The sequence below is a fragment of the Conger conger genome, chromosome 2, assembly GCF_963514075.1.
Source record: "Conger conger chromosome 2, fConCon1.1, whole genome shotgun sequence".
Taxonomy (NCBI): domain Eukaryota; kingdom Metazoa; phylum Chordata; class Actinopteri; order Anguilliformes; family Congridae; genus Conger; species Conger conger.
Window position 1 is genome coordinate 88,200,066 of NC_083761.1, and position 20,000 is coordinate 88,220,065.

Genomic DNA, 20,000 nt, shown 5'->3' on the forward strand with positions numbered 1-20,000 from the left:
TGCATCACTCTGAGCTGTGTGAGGCCCTCTGGGGCCCCATGCATCACTCTGAGCTGTGTGTGCGGCCCTCTGGGGCCCCATCACTCTGAGCTGTGTGTGAGGCCCTCTGGGGCCCCATGCATCACTCTGAGCTGTGTGTGAGGCCCTCTGGGGCCCCATGCATCACTCTGAGCTGTGTGTGCGGCCCTCTGGGGCCCCATCACTCTGAGCTGTGTGTGAGGCCCTCTGGGGCCCCATGCATCACTCTGAGCTGTGTGTGAGGCCCTCTGGGGCCCCATGCATCACTCTGAGCTGTGTGTGAGGCCCTCTGGGGCCCCATCACTCTGAGCTGTGTGTGAGGCCCTCTGGGGCCCCATCACTCTGAGCTGTGTGTGAGGCCCTCTGGGGCCCCATCACTCTGAGCTGTGTGTGAGGCCCTCTGGGGCCCCATCACTCTGAGCTGTGTGTGAGGCCCTCTGGGGCCCCATCACTCTGAGCTGTGTGTGAGGCCCTCTGGGGCCCCATGCATCACTCTGAGCTGTGTGTGAGGCCCTCTGGGGCCCCATGCATCACTCTGAGCTGTGTGTGAGGCCCTCTGGGCCCCATGCATCACTCTGAGCTGTGTGTGAGGCCCTCTGGGGCCCCATGCATCACTCTGAGCTGTGTGTGAGGCCCTCTGGGGCCCCATGCATCACTCTGAGCTGTGTGTGAGGCCCTCTGGGGCCCCATCACTCTGAGCTGTGTGTGAGGCCCTCTGGGGCCCCATGCATCACTCTGAGCTGTGTGTGAGGCCCTCTGGGGCCCCATCACTCTGAGCTGTGTGTGAGGCCCTCTGGGGCCCCATGCATCACTCTGAGCTGTGTGTGAGGCCCTCTGGGGCCCCATCACTCTGAGCTGTGTGTGAGGCCCTCTGGGCCCCATGCATCACTCTGAGCTGTGTGTGAGGCCCTCTGGGGCCCCATGCATCACTCTGAGCTGTGTGTGAGGCCCTCTGGGGCCCCATGCATCACTCTGAGCTGTGTGTGAGGCCCTCTGGGGCCCCATGCATCACTCTGAGCTGTGTGTGAGGCCCTCTGGGGCTCCATCACTCTGAGCTGTGTGTGAGGCCCTCTGGGGCCCCATCACTCTGAGCTGTGTGTGAGGCCCTCTGGGGCCCCATCACTCTGAGCTGTGTGTGAGGCCCTCTGGGGCCCCATGCATCACTCTGAGCTGTGTGTGAGGCCCTCTGGGGCCCCATGCATCACTCTGAGCTGTGTGTGAGGCCCTCTGGGGCCCCATCACTCTGAGCTGTGTGTGAGGCCCTCTGGGGCCCCATCACTCTGAGCTGTGTGTGAGGCCCTCTGGGGCCCCATCACTCTGAGCTGTGTGTGAGGCCCTCTGGGGCCCCATGCATCACTCTGAGCTGTGTGTGAGGCCCTCTGGGGCCCCATCACTCTGAGCTGTGTGTGCGGCCCTCTGGGGCCCCATCACTCTGAGCTGTGTGTGAGGCCCTCTGGGGCCCCATGCATCACTCTGAGCTGTGTGTGAGGCCCTCTGGGGCCCCATCACTCTGAGCTGTGTGTGAGGCCCTCTGGGGCCCCATCACTCTGAGCTGTGTGTGAGGCCCTCTGGGGCCCATGCATCACTCTGAGCTGTGTGTGAGGCCCTCTGGGGCCCCATGCATCACTCTGAGCTGTGTGTGAGGCCCTCTGGGGCCCCATGCATCACTCTGAGCTGTGTGTGAGGCCCTCTGGGGCCCCATCACTCTGAGCTGTGTGTGCGGCCCTCTGGGCCCCATGCATCACTCTGAGCTGTGTGTGAGGCCCTCTGGGGCCCCATCACTCTGAGCTGTGTGTGAGGCCCTCTGGGGCCCCATCACTCTGAGCTGTGTGTGAGGCCCTCTGGGGCCCCATCACTCTGAGCTGTGTGTGAGGCCCTCTGGGGCCCCATGCATCACTCTGAGCTGTGTGTGAGGCCCTCTGGGGCCCCATGCATCACTCTGAGCTGTGTGTGAGGCCCTCTGGGGCCCCATGCATCACTCTGAGCTGTGTGTGAGGCCCTCTGGGGCCCCATCACTCTGAGCTGTGTGTGAGGCCCTCTGGGGCCCCATCACTCTGAGCTGTGTGTGAGGCCCTCTGGGGCCCATGCATCACTCTGAGCTGTGTGTGAGGCCCTCTGGGGCCCCATGCATCACTCTGAGCTGTGTGTGAGGCCCTCTGGGGCCCCATGCATCACTCTGAGCTGTGTGTGAGGCCCTCTGGGGCCCCATCACTCTGAGCTGTGTGTGAGGCCCTCTGGGGCCCCATCACTCTGAGCTGTGTGTGAGGCCCTCTGGGGCCCCATCACTCTGAGCTGTGTGTGAGGCCCTCTGGGGCCCCATGCATCACTCTGAGCTGTGTGTGAGGCCCTCTGGGGCCCCATCACTCTGAGCTGTGTGTGCGGCCCTCTGGGGCCCCATCACTCTGAGCTGTGTGTGAGGCCCTCTGGGGCCCCATGCATCACTCTGAGCTGTGTGTGAGGCCCTCTGGGGCCCCATCACTCTGAGCTGTGTGTGAGGCCCTCTGGGGCCCCATCACTCTGAGCTGTGTGTGAGGCCCTCTGGGGCCCATGCATCACTCTGAGCTGTGTGTGAGGCCCTCTGGGGCCCCATGCATCACTCTGAGCTGTGTGTGAGGCCCTCTGGGGCCCCATGCATCACTCTGAGCTGTGTGTGAGGCCCTCTGGGGCCCCATCACTCTGAGCTGTGTGTGCGGCCCTCTGGGCCCCATGCATCACTCTGAGCTGTGTGTGAGGCCCTCTGGGGCCCCATCACTCTGAGCTGTGTGTGAGGCCCTCTGGGGCCCCATCACTCTGAGCTGTGTGTGAGGCCCTCTGGGGCCCCATCACTCTGAGCTGTGTGTGAGGCCCTCTGGGGCCCCATGCATCACTCTGAGCTGTGTGTGAGGCCCTCTGGGGCCCCATGCATCACTCTGAGCTGTGTGTGAGGCCCTCTGGGGCCCCATGCATCACTCTGAGCTGTGTGTGAGGCCCTCTGGGGCCCCATCACTCTGAGCTGTGTGTGAGGCCCTCTGGGGCCCCATCACTCTGAGCTGTGTGTGAGGCCCTCTGGGGCCCATGCATCACTCTGAGCTGTGTGTGAGGCCCTCTGGGGCCCCATGCATCACTCTGAGCTGTGTGTGAGGCCCTCTGGGGCCCCATGCATCACTCTGAGCTGTGTGTGAGGCCCTCTGGGGCCCCATCACTCTGAGCTGTGTGTGCGGCCCTCTGGGCCCCATGCATCACTCTGAGCTGTGTGTGAGGCCCTCTGGGGCCCCATCACTCTGAGCTGTGTGTGAGGCCCTCTGGGGCCCCATCACTCTGAGCTGTGTGTGAGGCCCTCTGGGGCCCCATCACTCTGAGCTGTGTGTGAGGCCCTCTGGGGCCCCATGCATCACTCTGAGCTGTGTGTGAGGCCCTCTGGGGCCCCATGCATCACTCTGAGCTGTGTGTGAGGCCCTCTGGGGCCCCATGCATCACTCTGAGCTGTGTGTGAGGCCCTCTGGGGCCCCATCACTCTGAGCTGTGTGTGAGGCCCTCTGGGGCCCCATGCATCACTCTGAGCTGTGTGTGAGGCCCTCTGGGGCCCCATGCATCACTCTGAGCTGTGTGTGAGGCCCTCTGGGGCCCCATGCATCACTCTGAGCTGTGTGTGAGGCCCTCTGGGGCCCCATCACTCTGAGCTGTGTGTGAGGCCCTCTGGGGCCCCATCACTCTGAGCTGTGTGTGAGGCCCTCTGGGGCCCCATCACTCTGAGCTGTGTGTGAGGCCCTCTGGGGCCCCATGCATCACTCTGAGCTGTGTGTGAGGCCCTCTGGGGCCCCATGCATCACTCTGAGCTGTGTGTGAGGCCCTCTGGGCCCCATGCATCACTCTGAGCTGTGTGTGAGGCCCTCTGGGGCCCCATGCATCACTCTGAGCTGTGTGTGAGGCCCTCTGGGGCCCCATGCATCACTCTGAGCTGTGTGTGAGGCCCTCTGGGCCCCCATGCATCACTCTGAGCTGTGTGTGAGGCCCTCTGGGGCCCCATGCATCACTCTGAGCTGTGTGTGAGGCCCTCTGGGGCCCCATGCATCACTCTGAGCTGTGTGTGAGGCCCTCTGGGGCCCCATCACTCTGAGCTGTGTGTGCGGCCCTCTGGGGCCCCATGCATCACTCTGAGCTGTGTGTGAGGCCCTCTGGGGCTCCATCACTCTGAGCTGTGTGTGAGGCCCTCTGGGGCCCCATGCATCACTCTGAGCTGTGTGTGAGGCCCTCTGGGGCCCCATGCATCACTCTGAGCTGTGTGTGAGGCCCTCTGGGGCCCCATCACTCTGAGCTGTGTGTGAGGCCCTCTGGGGCCCCATCACTCTGAGCTGTGTGTGAGGCCCTCTGGGGCCCCATCACTCTGAGCTGTGTGTGAGGCCCTCTGGGGCCCCATGCATCACTCTGAGCTGTGTGTGAGGCCCTCTGGGGCCCCATCACTCTGAGCTGTGTGTGCGGCCCTCTGGGGCCCCATCACTCTGAGCTGTGTGTGAGGCCCTCTGGGGCCCCATGCATCACTCTGAGCTGTGTGTGAGGCCCTCTGGGGCCCCATCACTCTGAGCTGTGTGTGAGGCCCTCTGGGGCCCCATCACTCTGAGCTGTGTGTGAGGCCCTCTGGGGCCCATGCATCACTCTGAGCTGTGTGTGAGGCCCTCTGGGGCCCCATGCATCACTCTGAGCTGTGTGTGAGGCCCTCTGGGGCCCCATGCATCACTCTGAGCTGTGTGTGAGGCCCTCTGGGGCCCCATCACTCTGAGCTGTGTGTGAGGCCCTCTGGGCCCCATCACTCTGAGCTGTGTGTGAGGCCCTCTGGGGCCCCATCACTCTGAGCTGTGTGTGAGGCCCTCTGGGGCCCCATCACTCTGAGCTGTGTGTGAGGCCCTCTGGGCCCCATCACTCTGAGCTGTGTGTGAGGCCATCTGGGGCCCCATCACTCTGAGCTGTGTGTGAGGCCCTCTGGGGCCCATCACTCTGGGCCCTTAACCCCAAATTGCTCCAGGGGAGGATTGTCTAATCAACTGTAAGTCTCTTCGGATTCGGATAAAAGCGTCAACTTAATAAATAAATAAATGTATATTAAAGTCAAACCTTGTAACTTCCAGGCTTTTCTCTGTTCCTCTTTGGCAATCTGTTCCATGTCTTTGTCGTAAATGTAGTCTTGGCACACAAAGCAATAAATACCACCATACAACAAGTCTATCGCTGAGAGAGAGAGAGAGAGAGAGAGAGAGAGAGAGAATGAGAAACGTAAGCCAACACCCAACAAAACACATCAACTGGTCACAAAAAGTGAGTCTCACAGTTTTAGTTTGAGCTGAATGTGTGTGTGTGTGTGTGTGTGTGTGTGAGTGTGTGTGAGTCTGCGTGTGTGTGTGTGTGGGTGTGTGTGTGTGTGTGTGTGTATGCGAGTGAGTGTGTGCGTGTGTGTGTGTGTGTATGCGAGTGAGTGTGTGTGTGTGAGAGAGAGTGTGTGTGAGTGTGTGTGAGTATGTGTGTGAGTGAGTGTGTGTGAATGTGTGTGTATGAGATTATGTGCATGTTTGCTTGGGTATGTACGTGTAAATTTCTGTGTGTGAGATTGTGTGCATGAATGATGTGTGTGTGCGTATGCATATGTGTGTGCGCCTGTGTGTGAGTGTAGGGTGTGTATGCAAGCGTGAGTCTGTGTGTGTGTATGTGAGTGTGTGTGAGTCTGTGTGTGTGTGTGTATGTGAGTGAGTGTGTGTGAGTCTGTGTGTGTGTGTATGTGAGTGAGTGTGTGTGAGTGTGAGTGAGTGTGTGTGAGTGCGAGTCTGTGTATGTGAGTATGTGTGAGTCTGTGTGTGTGAGTATGTGTGTGTATGTGAGTGTGTGTGAGTCTGTGTGTGTGTGTATGTGAGTGTGTGTGAGTCTGTGTGTGTGTGTATGTGAGTGAGTGTGTGTGAGTGTGAGTCTGTGTGTGTGTATGTGAGTGTGTGTGAGTGTGAGTGAGTGTGAGTGTGTGTGTGTGTGTATGTGACTGAGTGTGTGTGAATCTGTGTGTGTGTGTATGTGACTGAGTGTGTGTGAGTGTGAGTGAGTGTGTGTGAGTGTGAGTCTGTGTGTGTGTGTATGTGAGTGTGTGTGAGTGTGAGTGAGTGTGTGTGTGTGTGTGTATGTGACTGAGTGTGTGTGAGTGTGTGTGTGAGTGTGAGTGTGTGTGTGTGTGTATGTGAGTGAGTGTGTGTGAGTGTGTGTGTATGTGAGTGTGTGTGAGTGTGAGTCTGCGTGTGTGTGTGTGAGTGTGTGTGAGTGTGTGTATGCGAGTGAGTGTGTGCGTGTGTGTGTGTGTATGCGAGTGAGTGTGTGTGAGTGTGTGTGTATGTGAGTGTGTGTGAGTGTGAGTCTGCGTGTGTGTGTGTGAGTGTGTGTATGCGAGTGAGTGTGTGTGTGTGTGTGTGTGTGTGGTGTGTGTGTGTGTGTGTGTGTGTGTGTTACCCAGGTTGTGGTGTTTGTTCTTGGTGTGCTCGTGGATGTGAGTGTGTGTGTGTGTGTGTGTGTGTGTGTGGATGTGAGTGTGTGTGTGTGTGTGTGTGTGTGTGTGAGTGTGTGTGTGTGTGTGAGTGTGTGTTACCCAGGTTGTGGCGTTTGTTCTTGGCGTGCTCGTGGATGTGAGTGTGTGTGTTTGTGTGTGTGTGTGTGGTATGTGAGTGTGTGTGTGTGTGTGTGTGTGAGTGTAAGTGTGAGTGTGTGTGTGTGTGTGTGTGTGAGTGTGTGTGAGTGTGTGTGTGTGAGTGAGTGCGAGTGAGTGTGTGAGTGAGTGAGTGTGTGTGTGTGTGTGTGAGTGTGTGTTACCCAGGTTGTGGCGTTTGTTCTTGGCGTGCTCGTGGATGTGAGTGTGTGTGTGTGCGTGTGTTTGTGTGTGTGTGTGTATGTGTGTGTGAGTGTGTGTGAGTGTGTGTGTGTGAGTGAGTGCGAGTGAGTGTGTGAGTGAGTGTGTGTGTGTGTGTGTGAGTGTGTGTGAGTGTGTGTGTGTGAGTGAGTGCGAGTGAGTGTGTGAGTGAGTGTGTGAGTGAGTGTGTGTGTGTGAGTGTGTGTTACCCAGGTTGTGGCGTTTGTTCTTGGCGTGCTCGTGGATGTGAGTGTGTAAGTGAGTGTGTGTGTGTGTGTGAGTGTGTGTGTGTGAGTGTGTGTGAGTGTGTGTGTGTGAGTGAGTGCGAGTGAGTGTGTGAGTGAGTGTGTGTGTGTGTGTGTGTGTGAGTGTGAGAGTGTGTATGTGTGTGTGTGTGTGTGAGTGTGTGAGTGAGTGTGTGAGTGAGTGTGTGTGTGGGGGTGTGTGTGTGTTACCCAGGTTGTGGCGTTTGTTCTTGGAGTGCTCATGGATGTGAGTGAGTGTGAGTGTGCGTATGTGTGTGTGTGTGTGTGTGTGTGTGTGTGTGTGTGTGTGTGTGTGTGTTACCCAGGTTGTGGCGTTTGTTCTTGGCGTGCTCGTGGATGTGAGTGTGTGAGTGAGTGTGTGTGTGTGTGTGAGTGTGTGTGTGTGAGTGTGTGTGAGTGTGTGTGTGAGTGTGTGTGTGGTGTGTGTGTTACCCAGGTTGTGGCGTTTGTTCTTGGCGTGCTCGTGCATGTGAGTGTGTGAGTGAGTGTGTGTGTGGTGTGTGTGTTACCCAGGTTGTGGCGTTTGTTCTTGGCGTGCTCGTGGATGTGTGTGTGTGTGAGTGTGTGTGTGTGTGTGAGTGTGGTGTGTGAGTGTGTGTGTGGTGTGTGAGTGTGAGTGTGTGTGTTACCCAGGTTGTGGCGTTTGTTCTTGGCGTGCTCGTGGATGTGTGTGTGTGTGAGTGTGTGTGTGTGAGTGTGGTGTGTGAGTGTGTGGTGTGTGAGTGTGTGGTGTGTGTGTTACCCAGGTTGTGGCGTTTGTTCTTGGCGTGCTCGTGGATGTGAGTGTGTGTGGTGTGTGTGTTACCCAGGTTGTGGCGTTTGTTCTTGGCGTGCTCGTGGATGTGAGTGTGTGTGGTGTGTGTGTTACCCAGGTTGTGGCGTTTGTTCTTGGCGTGCTCGTGGATGTGAGTGTGTGTGGTGTGTGTGTTACCCAGGTTGTGGCGTTTGTTCTTGGCGTGCTCGTGGATGTGTTTCCGGGTGAAGCAGCCGAAGTAGACGCAGTGCAGGCAGGAGTGCAGCCGGCTCAGGTGGGCCCCGCACATGTGACACATACACGACCTGGCCTGCAGGGGGCGACAGAGAGACACGCACGCTCCAGTCAGCCAGCAAGCCACTTTTACATCAAATTATATGTAGAGAGGGAGACGGAAGAGAGGGCACATTCTCACGCTAAAACGTGGGGGCAATACCGCAGTACTCCAGCGATGCTGATGGGGTCTGATTTAACCCGTTAGCCAGCCTCGCGGCTGAGCCAGACCCCGGTCTAACGCTGCTTCTACTGCCACCTTCTATTTGCACAAGCGTCAGCTATTGGACGAAACAGGAGTGCTGCCTGCTATTGGTCAAAAAGAAAGTCATGTGATCTACTACCGGTCAAAACAGATCTCCAGCCCCATCTTGCGAACGGCAGGTTGTAGGTTCAAATCCACGGTGGAACACTGTGTTCCTATTGCTCAAAAGATCGTAACGCGTGGGAGGAAGGACATCCTGTGTCTGAGAGATGCACTCTGGATATGATCTCATCACAGGGAGATGTAAACCAACCAAGCGCCGTTTGAATAAACTCCACAGTAAGCAGGCCTGAAGGGACTTTACCCATAAGAGAGAACTTAATAGGTAAGATTTCTGTGTTAAAACATTGTTACAAGACCATTGTAAATCCCTTAAAATTGGTTCTAATTGCCACAGCCAATTGCGTTTCAACATCAGCATGTTCAGAGAAGGGGGAGGGATAAACAGTGTTGTAGTTTGAGGTTGTTTGTTGCTGCTATTCCTCTCTTGACCGTTAGAAGTCCAAAATTACCTGTTGTACTTTTAACTTAAGACAGCCGTGCTAAACATATTCACGTGTTTTAGTCGCTTATCAATCAGCCTGTTCAGGTAAACACAGAATTAACAGGCCTTTGGGGTAAACACAGTTTGAACAGGCGTTTGAGGTAAACGCAGAATTAACAGGCCGTGATGAATGTGTTTACGTGTTTTAGTCTCCGATTCCCCCGGAGCCTCTGTGATCACACACCTCTCAGACTCCGCAGTGAACCACAGCCTCACCCCGGAGACCCACTGCCAAACCTGCAAACGCACAATCAGCCTTCTCTCTCTCCCACTGTCTTTCTCCCTCTCACTCCCTCCCTCCCTCCCTCCCTCTCCCAGGCTCTCTCTCTCTCATTCTCTCTCTTCCTCCTCCTCCTCCTCCTCCTCTTCCCTGTAATGTCCTGCTCAGTTGAGGTGTGTATTGATCCCCAGCCTGTCTGAGATGTGAATGTGTAACACGCACAGGAAGAGCTTGGAGTGTCCGCCACAGTGCGACTGGATCTTGGTCTTCAGCCCAACACAATAACCTTATCAGTGATTGGTTCCCTGAGCTGGGGGGACCTTGCCAACACAATAACCTTATTAGTGATTGGTTCCCTTAGCTGGGGGGACCTTGATCTTCAGCCCAACACTGTGCAGCATCCACCAATCACCAATCCTAAAAGGGAGACAGTTGGTATCCAATCCCCAATCCCAACAGGGAGACTGTAAGTATCCACCAATCAGCTCCAGCATTGTCCTGCTGGAGGGCTTGTGACTGTGACTGTGACTGCACTCTGATTGGTGGAGCTCCTCCAGGCGACTTCACCAGTGTCTCACTCCCAAGGTGGGAGCGGAAGAGGATCCGGGGCCCGGGGCCCGGGGCCAGCCCGACCCTGTCAGCAAGCGCTGACGTCAGCCCCGACCGAGGCACCAGGCCAAGCCGCCCGGCTGGCCCGACTCTGCCTTTTTATTTCTCATTTTAGTTATTACTCTCCCCTGGTCCCACTCTCCCCTGGGTCCACTCTCCCCTGGGTCCCACTCTCCCCTGGGTCCACTCTCCCCTGGGTCCCACTCTCCCCTGGGCCCACTCTCCCCTGGGTCCCACTCTCCCCTGGGTCCACTCCCACTCTCCCCTGGGTCCACTCTCCCCTGGGTCTCCCCTGGGTCCCACTCTCCCCTGGGTCTCCCCTGGGTCCCACTCTCCCCTGGGTCTCCCCTGGGTCCCACTCTCCCCTGGGTCCACTCTCCCCTGGGTCCACTCTCCCCTGGGTCCACTCTCCCCTGGGTCCCACTCTCCCCACTCCCACACAGTGCAGTGCAAGGCACCGACCAGCTCATCAGGAGCATGTGGGGGTTAGGTGTCTTGCTCAGGGATACTTCGACACAGCCCGGACTAGGGATCGAACCGGCAACCCTCCGACTGCCAGACGACTGCTCTTACTGCCTGAGCCAATGAGACGACTGCTCTTACTGCCTGAGCCAATGAGACGACTGCTCTTATTGCCTGAGCCAATGAGACGACTGCTCTTACTGCCTGAGCCAATGAGACGACTGCTCTTACTGCCTGAGCCAATGAGACGACTGCTCTTACTGCCTGAGCCAATGAGACGCCTGCTCTTACTGCCTGAGCCAATGAGACGACTGCTCTTACCGCCTGAGCCAATGAGACGACTGCTCTTACCGCCTGAGCCAATGAGACGACTGCTCTTACCGCCTGAGCCAATGAGACGACTGCTCTTACCGCCTGAGCCAATGAGACGACTGCTCTTACCGCCTGAGCCAATGAGACGACTGCTCTTACGGCCTGAGCCAATGAGACGACTGCTCTTACTGCCTGAGCCAATGAGACGACTGCTCTTACTGCCTGAGCCAATGAGACGACTGCTCTTACTGCCTGAGCCATGTCACCCCACAGTGACTCTGCAGCGACGCTGAAGTTCAGTCGGCCAGTGTTCTGATGCAGATGTTGAACAGGGTTCAGCAGCCCTGCTCTAGCTAACACCCAACACTAACGTCATCCCTTACCCTAACACTGAGCCAACACCCAACACTAACGTCATCCCTTACCCTAACACTGAGCCAACACCCAACACTAACGTCATCCCTTACCCTAACACTGAGCCAACACCCAACACTAACGTCATCCCTTACCCTAACACTGAGCCAACACCCAACACTAACGTCATCCCTTACCCTAACACTGAGCCAACACCCAACACTAACGTCATCCCTTACCCTAACACTGAGCCAACACCCAACACTAACGTCATCCCTTACCCTAACACTGAGCCAACACCCAACACTAACCTCAATCCCGGTGCATCCTCCAGACTAAAGTTTTAAAAACAGGAGATGTGTTGTACAGTGATTGTGAGTAAGCGAGTGTGTTAGCGTGCGAGTGTGAGCGAGTGTGAGTGAGTGAGTGAGTGAGTGAGTGAGTGAGTGAGTGAGTGTGTGAGAGTGAGTAAGTGAGTGAGTGTGAGTGTGTGAGTGAGTGAGTGTGAGTGAGTGAGTGTGTGAGTGAGTGAGTGAGTGAGTGACTGAGTGAGTGAGTGAGTGACTGAGTGAGTGAGTGACTGAGTGAGTGAGTGACTGAGTGAGTGAGTGAGTGAGTGTGTGAGTGTGTGAGTGAGTGAGTGAGTGTGTGAGAGTGAGTAAGTGAGTGTGTGAGTGTGTGTGAGTGAGTGAGTGACTGAGTGTGTGAGTGAGTGAGTGAGTGACTGAGTGAGTGACTGAGTGACTGACTGAGTGACTGAGTGGCTGAGTGGCTGAGTGACTGAGTGACTGAATGACTGAGTGACTGAGTGACAGTCTGAATGATGTCCGAGAGCTATTAGTAAGTCATGCATGCTGCTGATGCTGTAATCACCATGTTCCCCCTGGTCAAAGTGCAGTAATGGGTTACTGCTTGTGTATGTGTACCTGTGTGTGCTAGCTCACACCCAGTCCAGTGCAGGTGTGTGTGTGTATGTGTGTGAGTGTGTGTGTGTGTGTGAGTGTGTGAGTGTGTGTGTGAGTATGTGTGTGAGTGTGTGTGTGTGTGTGTGTGTTCAATAGTTGGTCTGCTCTCATGGCCTAGTCCTCAGGATGAAGTAATATAATGTCACTCACAGGATGGCAGTGAAAGATCACTAACGTAGTGTTGGGTTAGGGTGTGCAGGGAAGCCCTTCTCTCAGTGTTGGGTTAGGGTGTGCAGGGAAGCCCTTCTCTCAGTGTTGGGTTAGGGTGTGCAGGGAAGCCCTTCTCTCAGTGTTGGGTTTGGGTGTGCAGGGAAGCCCTTCTCTCAGTGTTGGGTTAGGGCGTGCAGGGAAGCCCTTCTCTCAGTGTTGGGTTAGGGTGTGCAGGGAAGCCCTTCTCTCAGTGTTGGGTTAGGGTGTGCAGGGAAGCCCTTCTCTCAGTGTTGGGTTAGGGCGTGCAGGGAAGCCCTTCTCTCAGTGTTGGGTTAGGGCATCCAGGGAAGCCCTTCTCTCAGTGTTGGGTTAGGGCATCCAGGGAAGCCCTTCTCTCAGTGTTGGGTTAGGGCGTGCAGGGAAGCCCTTCTCTCAGTGTTGGGTTTGGGTGTGCAGGGAAGCCCTTCTCTCAGTGTTGGGTTAGGGCGTGCAGGGAAGCCCTTCTCTCAGTGTTGGGTTAGGGCGTGCAGGGAAGCCCTTCTCTCAGTGTTGGGTTAGGGCGTGCAGGGAAGCCCTTCTCTCAGTGTTGGGTTAGGGTGTGCAGGGAAGCCCTTCTCTCAGTGTTGGGTTTGGGTGTGCAGGGAAGCCCTTCTCTCAGTGTTGGGTTAGGGCGTGCAGGGAAGCCCTTCTCTCAGTGTTGGGTTAGGGCGTGCAGGGAAGCCCTTCTCTCAGTGTTGGGTTAGGGCGTGCAGGGAAGCCCTTCTCTCAGTGTTGGGTTAGGGCGTGCAGGGAAGCCCTTCTCTCAGTGTTGGGTTAGGGTGTGCAGGGAAGCCCTTCTCTCAGTGTTGGGTTTGGGCGTGCAGGGAAGCCCTTCTCTCAGTGTTGGGTTAGGGCGTGTCATGGAGCAGCATAGCAAAATGCCCGAGACTGGAGATTAGAACTCTTCAGCTTGGAGAGTCACCTTGATGTCAGTCATCTTAAATCCCAGGTGACTGATATTATATTACTGTGCAGGGGACAATCTCTCCTGGAGTAATGTGGGGTTAAGGGTCTTGCTCAAGGGCCCAACAGCTGTGTGGGTCTTATCGTGGCTTCACCGGGACTTGGACCAGCAAACTTCTGGGTCCCAGTAGCGTACCTTAGCCACTAGGCTATAGGCTGCCCCACTGATCATACATTCACTTGATCAAAGCACAACAAACCCACACGGCTTCAGCAAGGAAATGGAGAACATAGCATATGACACACAGGATCTGCAAATTCTGAATATTACTGAAAATAGAAGGTGTGTGTGTGCCTGTGTGAGAGAGAGCAGGTAAACAGAAGTGGAAAAGTACAATGCAGGGTATGGACAAAAGTGACAATTATTGTATTCTGCAGTGGGGGGTGGGGGGGGGGGGGGGGGGGGGGGACTCTCACTCACTCACTCACACGCACTCGCTCACACACACACACACACACACACACGCACACACTCACGCGCTCACACACACACACACACACACACACACTCGGGTCAGAAACCCCCGGTCCTCTGTGTGGAACGTCAAGAATGCATAAAAACCCAAAACCCCGGAAATCAAGGACTGCTGTACAGCATATGGCTTAGTGACATCAGGCTCATGACCTCAGAGAAATCAGGCAGCACTGACCCCGGGACCTGCCCTTTAATCCGCTACCTCGCTGTGACGCTACCGTGCTTTCATGGGTGGGTTTTTGCAACGTTCCTGGTGCTGCGCTTTTCTGGGTGAGAAGCAGAGCAAACTAAGGCGGAGTGTGAGGCTGAGGGGGCTTGGTGTAGCCAGACGACATTTGTATATATATGTGTGTGTGTGTACACACACATATACACAAAAAAGAAATTAACTGGATGGGGGGAGTTCATCTTGGGACAAAACGGGAATTTCGGTATAAGCTTACATCCAGTCCCACCCAGTGCAGTGTCTAGCTGAGAAGGACTGCTCGATCTACAACGAACTGACGGGGTAACGGTTATACGGTTATACGGTTATTCGGTACCCAGGCTAAATAACCCTGAGAGGCATTGACTGACACACTGGACGTGTTCATGACAATATGAAACAATGCTTCTGAATGGGGAGTATGCGCTCTGCAGTGAAGGGAAATAACACCTAGCTAAGTTACAAACACACACACGGGAAATTGGAGATTGCTTCGCGACATCGATGTGCTGAATATTAGGCACCTAACAGCATTACATTTTTGTTTTTATTTAATAAGCATTGCATTGTAAATGTATTCCTTTCGACTGAATACGTGAAATCACCATCCTTCCAGTTAATGCTTGACAGGTACCACATTAGAACGGTGTTGGATAAACGTAGACAACACGTGCCAGGGTGACACACACACACACACACACACACACACTCATGCGAGTGTTTTGAAATGCACATGAAGCAGCAAAGGAGCCTGCTGTACCGCGAAAGGGGATCGGATGGGCCTGACTCGAGCAATCTAAACGGGCTGCGACGTAAGGCGGGGGTGGATTGTGAACGCGGATGGCGTACAAAGCTAGCCACAGCCTGGGCCCGGGTTGTTTGCCCGTATTCTCGACTGAACAGAGAGAGAGAGAGAGAGAGAGGTTGTGTCTCTTGTACAATACCACACCGAAGTGCTACTGAGCTTATGGGCTAAGATTGACGGTCCACCTCATCCCAAACACGAATACAAATGTAGCTCATGAGCGGGCGGGCGATCGGTTTCACTTTCATTGTTTACCAAAGAGGTTGTCTCCCACCTTCGTCGAACATGTACAAAAATAAACGGGGACAACGACCGTGTAGGAGAGATCCACCAATCTGACTAGTTTTCAGGCAAGGCGTTACACGTTTTGGTGAATACAAATGAACGTGAGGTTGTTAGCCGACGGTGGCAAAAGAGCATTTCAGTGATGACTGGTGTCAACTTAGATCTGTTGGCTTGATAACGATCCGTGGCCACTTTTAGCTAGCAACACACCTACCCCATCCGTTCAGAATGGGGTTAGCTAGCTAGCAGGCTACGTCGTTTTACCATGCGTGTGCGTTTCCTCCATCCTAGGCGCTTGATTTCGCCTAAGCAAACGCATTGCCATTTTTCGGTGATCGCATTCAATGCGTGTACACACACACCGAGCAGTTTAGTGCATGCGTCTGCGCATCTTCGGGCTGTGTCACTGGTGTCAAAAGCATTGCTGTGCGCGCGCGTGCTGGTCTGTATCGTTCCTGTCACCACATATATCGGTTATAGCCGGACGCGCCGTGCTAATATAAGTTACATAGCTAGCACGCAGGCTGTCTAGCTACCGCTTTCGCCACACACAAACACCTCTGCCACGGAATTAGCTAGGCGTTCCGCATACAGTCCAATATGCAAGAGTGCAGGCCGCCTCTCTCTGGCGCCCGGAGAATATACTGAACCCAAACGCGTGTAGCGTTAGCTGGTTACCTAACCAGCTTTGGTCGTGTGAGAACATTGGGCGAGCATGCACAGAAGCGTGTGCATAGCGCCTCTCGGCTCTACTTGAGGTTTGGAGTCTCATTATTTATTTATTTTACCTTGCGTTTCCTGGTTTCGGCAGTCCCGGTCCACACAAAGCACTGATATATCACTCGTAGGTTCTGCTTCCAGTTATCCACCTTAAAACCGTTCACATGGGAACACCCGGCTGGACTCATGACAGAAACAACATTCAGTTTATTGTCTTTTTTTTAAAAACGACGAAACGTGTCCGAGACGCGAGAATTGTCCAGAAATTGGTCCGATTTAAGTGACTTAGCTACACAGCCACCCACGCCATAAATCCAGGGGGCAAACGGGGAATGGTGGACAATCCGTGTAGGCAATTCGTTTGCCGTGATCTTGTTTATTATCAAGAATGTCTGCCTCTGCGTCTATCCCCGTTTGTGTGGTAGATCCATGGTACGTCCAGTTCACAAGTACTCTAGTCCCGATTCTTTTAATGGTCGGCAATGGAATTCAACGGAACACCGCGAGCCCTACGAGGCCCGCCCCACGATTGTTCCGATTGGCCAACCCAGGGAGGCGGCCGTCCTGATTGGCTACCACGGTGCCGTTTCTCGTCAGAGGACCGCCTCCCGCGCTACGCAATGGCAGTCGTGATTGGCGCTAAAAGACGCCACTCAAAAAATCAAAAGGCGTTTCCGCATGCCCAGAAGCTCCAATTGGCCGCACGGATCCTGCATCCTGGTTGTAACCTCAGTCATAGAAAGACAGAGGAAAAATAGCCAGCAGCAACAATATCCTTTCTTACAGTAAGTAGAATTTAAGGCTCGTCTCATTAAGCGAGACCCTCAGGATCGATTCAGTTTTTACAGTAGACATGGGTGATGGGACGATGGCTCCAAAGTTAGCTTTACTGCCTGACAAGCGAGCTGCAGTCCCGGAGCGATGCGCCCACACCACGCACAAACTTGTCTCGGAGATCCTTTTGAGTTCTGCACCGCGATGCGTCACTTCCGATTTGTATCTCCGCGGTTAGCTGCCGAGAGACCTCCCGCGGTCAACTGAAAGAGCCTTCCGTCAATGCCTTTTCACAGCGATGATATTCCACGGCCAGCTAACCTATAACGTCACGCAAAGGAAAGCAAAAACGACAGCGCCTGAACAAAAGAACTGTCACGTAGGCGCCGTCCGTCTCTCTTATGAAACAACAGTTGATGGAAAGATGCATCCCGTCGACTTGTAACAACACGTCATGGCGAACTCAGTTCTGTATCGTGTTATTATGGTTTCTAAAATTTTCCTCAGCGTTACACAATTCTGTTTCAAAATGGTAACGCGTAATAAATCATTGACAGCATACAAAAGTTGAAAACGCACAGCCTGCTAAGACTGCAACTGTGAACCGAAACGAACCGAAACAGAAGTTGCCAGAAGGTCTTGTGCGAAGGCGGCGTAATAAAAAAAATAATAATAAAAGAAAATGTCAAAATTTCCAGCCAAAAGGACAAATTATACTTTACTTTTTGCCGTCAAAAAGTACGAACAAAATAAATCTAATTCGCATGACGAGGGAGACCTCTAGAGGTTAAAAAATGAAACTAGATCCAGGGGCGCCGTTCATTGGACCACACCACACCATAAAATATTACTTTCCAATTACAAATATTTGTTAGCAGTTAGAGCCCTTTGAATCACTTACAAATATGGCTCAGATGTAGAGGTACGTGGAACAGCCCACATTACAGAGATCCATTGCCCCATTCTTAGCACCGTGAATAGTTTGTCATTTTATAGGAAGTTATTGGTCTTCAATTAAACAGACAACCCTACCGTCAATTTACCAGATTGTAAGAAGCAAAAAAAAAACCACAAAAAAAACGAAGCGGCAATGAATTACCGTTTAAAAGGCTGAAACAAGTAGCATATGCACGAAATGTTTTTAAACAAACGCGTCCGGTTTTTATTAGTTAAACGAATGAAGTCAAATTCATTTAATTTGTAAAGTGAAGCAATAGTACTTAAATCTGAACACTGATAAATAAAATACACATACAGTTTTTCCTTAGTATTCCCCATGACATTGTGTGAAAGAAGTATCATTTCACACCTTTATATTTCCGTGAACAATGTCCAGACAGCATTGGTTAAACTTTCCTTCTAATAAAAAGGTCTTCCAGAAAGAACCCAACTCGAAACGGCACCCTACTCCTTCCCGACCTCAGCAGTGACTTCAGGAGTAACTTGACGTCTTGCTTCCTACATCATCCTCTTGGGATCCCAGACTCTGAATCGGAAAATGTGGGGAAAAAAGTCAGGCTCACAGTACTATAAGGATATGCACAGCATAAGGACTGTTCCAGAGCAGGATTACGGAGTTAGCCGGATAACTGCACCAAGGCAGGATTACAGAGTTAGCCGGATAACTGCACTAAAGCACGTTTACAGAGTTAAGCCAGATAACTGCACAAAAGCAGGTTTACGGAATTAGCAGGATTACGGAGTTCGCCGGATAACTGCACAAAAGCAGGTTTACTGAGTTAGCCAGATAACTGCACTAAAGCAGGATTACTGAGTTCGCCGGATAACTGCACTAAAGCAGGTTTACGGAGTTAGTCAGATTACTGAGTTAGCCGGATAACTGCACTAAAGCAGGATTAGAGTTAGTTGGATAACTGCACTAAAGCAGGTTTACTGAGTTAGCTGGATAACTGCACTAAAGAAGGATTACAGTTAGTCGGATTACTGCACTAAAGAAGGATTACATAGTTAGCCGGATTACTGCACTAAAGCAGGATCACTGAGTTAGTTGGATAACTGCAATAAAGCAGGATAACTGAGTTAGCCGGAGTACTGCACTAAAGCAGGATTACTGAGTTAGTTGGATAACTGCACTAAAGAAGGATTACGGAGTTAGCCGGATAACTGCACCAAGGCAGGATTACAGAGTTAGCCGGATAACTGCACTAAAGCACGTTTACAGAGTTAAGCCAGATAACTGCACAAAAGCAGGTTTACGGAGTTAGCAGGATTACGGAGTTCGCCGGATAACTGCACAAAAGCAGGTTTATGGAGTTAGCCAGATTACTGAGTTAGCCAGATAACTGCACTAAAGCAGGATTACTGAGTTTGCCGGATAACTGCACTAAAGCTGGTTTACGGAGTTAGTCAGATTACTGAGTTAGCCGGATAACTGCACTAAAGCAGGATTACAGAGTTAGTTGGATAACTGCACTAAAGCAGGTTTACGGAGTTAGCCGGATAACTGCACTAAAGAAGTATTACAGAGTTAGTTGGATAACTGCACTAAAGCAGGTTTACGGAGTTAGCCGGATTACTGCACTAAAGAAGGATTACATAGTTAGCAGGATTGCTGCACTAAAGCAGGATCACTGAGTTAGTTGGATAACTGCAATAAAGCAGGATAACTGAGTTAGCCGGAGTACTGCACTAAAGCAGGATTACTAAATTAGTTGGATAACTGCACTAAAGAAGGATTACGGAGTTAGCCGGATTACTGCACTAAAGCAGGATTACTGAGTTAGTTGGATAATTGCAATAAAGCAGGATAACTGAGTTAGCCGGAAAACTGCACTACAGCAGGATTACTGAGTTAGCCGGATAACTGCACTAAAGCAGGTTTACTGAGTTAGCCGGATAACCAAAGCAAAAAGCAAAAAAAAAAAAAAATGAATTCCCTGACCGACCCAATGCAAACGACACCATTCTACCCTCTTACCTTCTGTACAAACTGGGGGTTGACAGTGATCTCCTGGTCCATGGACCTTAGCTTCTCGTCCAACTCGATACACTTCAGCATCTGAGAGGGAACAGGCCGTTAATTCTTTTTCTTCTGTTTTTAAAGCAATCAGTGGGGAGTGGTTTGTAAACACAGCAAAGAATGAAATGCTGGGACCAGGCATGCCAGGCCTGGCAGACAGACAAGGAACGACATTACATTTTGCCATTCAGTATGTACTCTTTAGACCTGGGTCAAATACGTAATCGTTTTGGTTTCAAAATACATTTTTCGGTGCTCGATTGATCTTGCCTGGTGCAACTGAGCCAACCAAGAAGACCAGAAGGTGGGGTTTGAGAATAGAGTTTACAGTACACCAGACAAGCTCAGTAAAGCCTAGAAAAATATCGGAATTCAAATCAGGAGGGAGGACTAAGGTAGAGTTTGAAAAGGTGTGTTTTTAGTCTGCGTCAAAATAGGGGGAGGGATTCTGCTGTCCTGACAGTGGTAGGCGAGTCATTCCACCGCTGAGGAACCAGAACGGAAAACAGGCGTGAACGTGCAGCTCGACCGCCAGGTGCTCGTAGTGAGTGCCCAGTGCCTTACCCATTCACAGCCTACAACAGGGGTCAAAACTCTGGCCCTCCATTCAAAATCCAGCCCTGGTCTCACAATACTGGCCCTCCAATCAAAATCCAGCCCTGGTCTCACATCTCTGGCCCTCCAATCAAAATCCAGCCCTATTCCCATTCTA

At 53.0% G+C, this 20,000-nt stretch overlaps 2 protein-coding genes across 3 annotated transcripts in view; both read right to left on the reverse strand.

Annotated features, from left to right (window-relative positions):
• The window catches only part of usp22 (ubiquitin specific peptidase 22), a 30,387-nt gene extending 13,881 nt beyond the window's left edge, over positions 1-16,506 (reverse strand). Inside the window, exons 1-3 of the mRNA XM_061232874.1 lie at positions 15,603-16,506; positions 8,066-8,198; positions 5,107-5,220 (exon numbers count right to left, since the gene is read on the reverse strand). Coding sequence (XP_061088858.1) covers positions 5,107-5,220; positions 8,066-8,198; positions 15,603-15,722 — 367 coding nt within the window. The 5' untranslated portion in view covers positions 15,723-16,506. The remainder of the gene's footprint in view (positions 1-5,106; positions 5,221-8,065; positions 8,199-15,602) is intronic.
• A 938-nt stretch (positions 16,507-17,444) lies between these two features.
• The window catches only part of cops3 (COP9 signalosome subunit 3), a 13,740-nt gene continuing 11,184 nt past the window's right edge, over positions 17,445-20,000 (reverse strand). For both annotated transcript variants that reach the window (XM_061232875.1, XM_061232876.1), the window contains exons 11-12: positions 19,247-19,327; positions 17,445-17,794 (exon numbers count right to left, since the gene is read on the reverse strand). In XM_061232875.1, the coding sequence (XP_061088859.1) occupies positions 17,741-17,794; positions 19,247-19,327 (135 nt within the window). In that variant the 3' untranslated portion in view covers positions 17,445-17,740. The remainder of the gene's footprint in view (positions 17,795-19,246; positions 19,328-20,000) is intronic.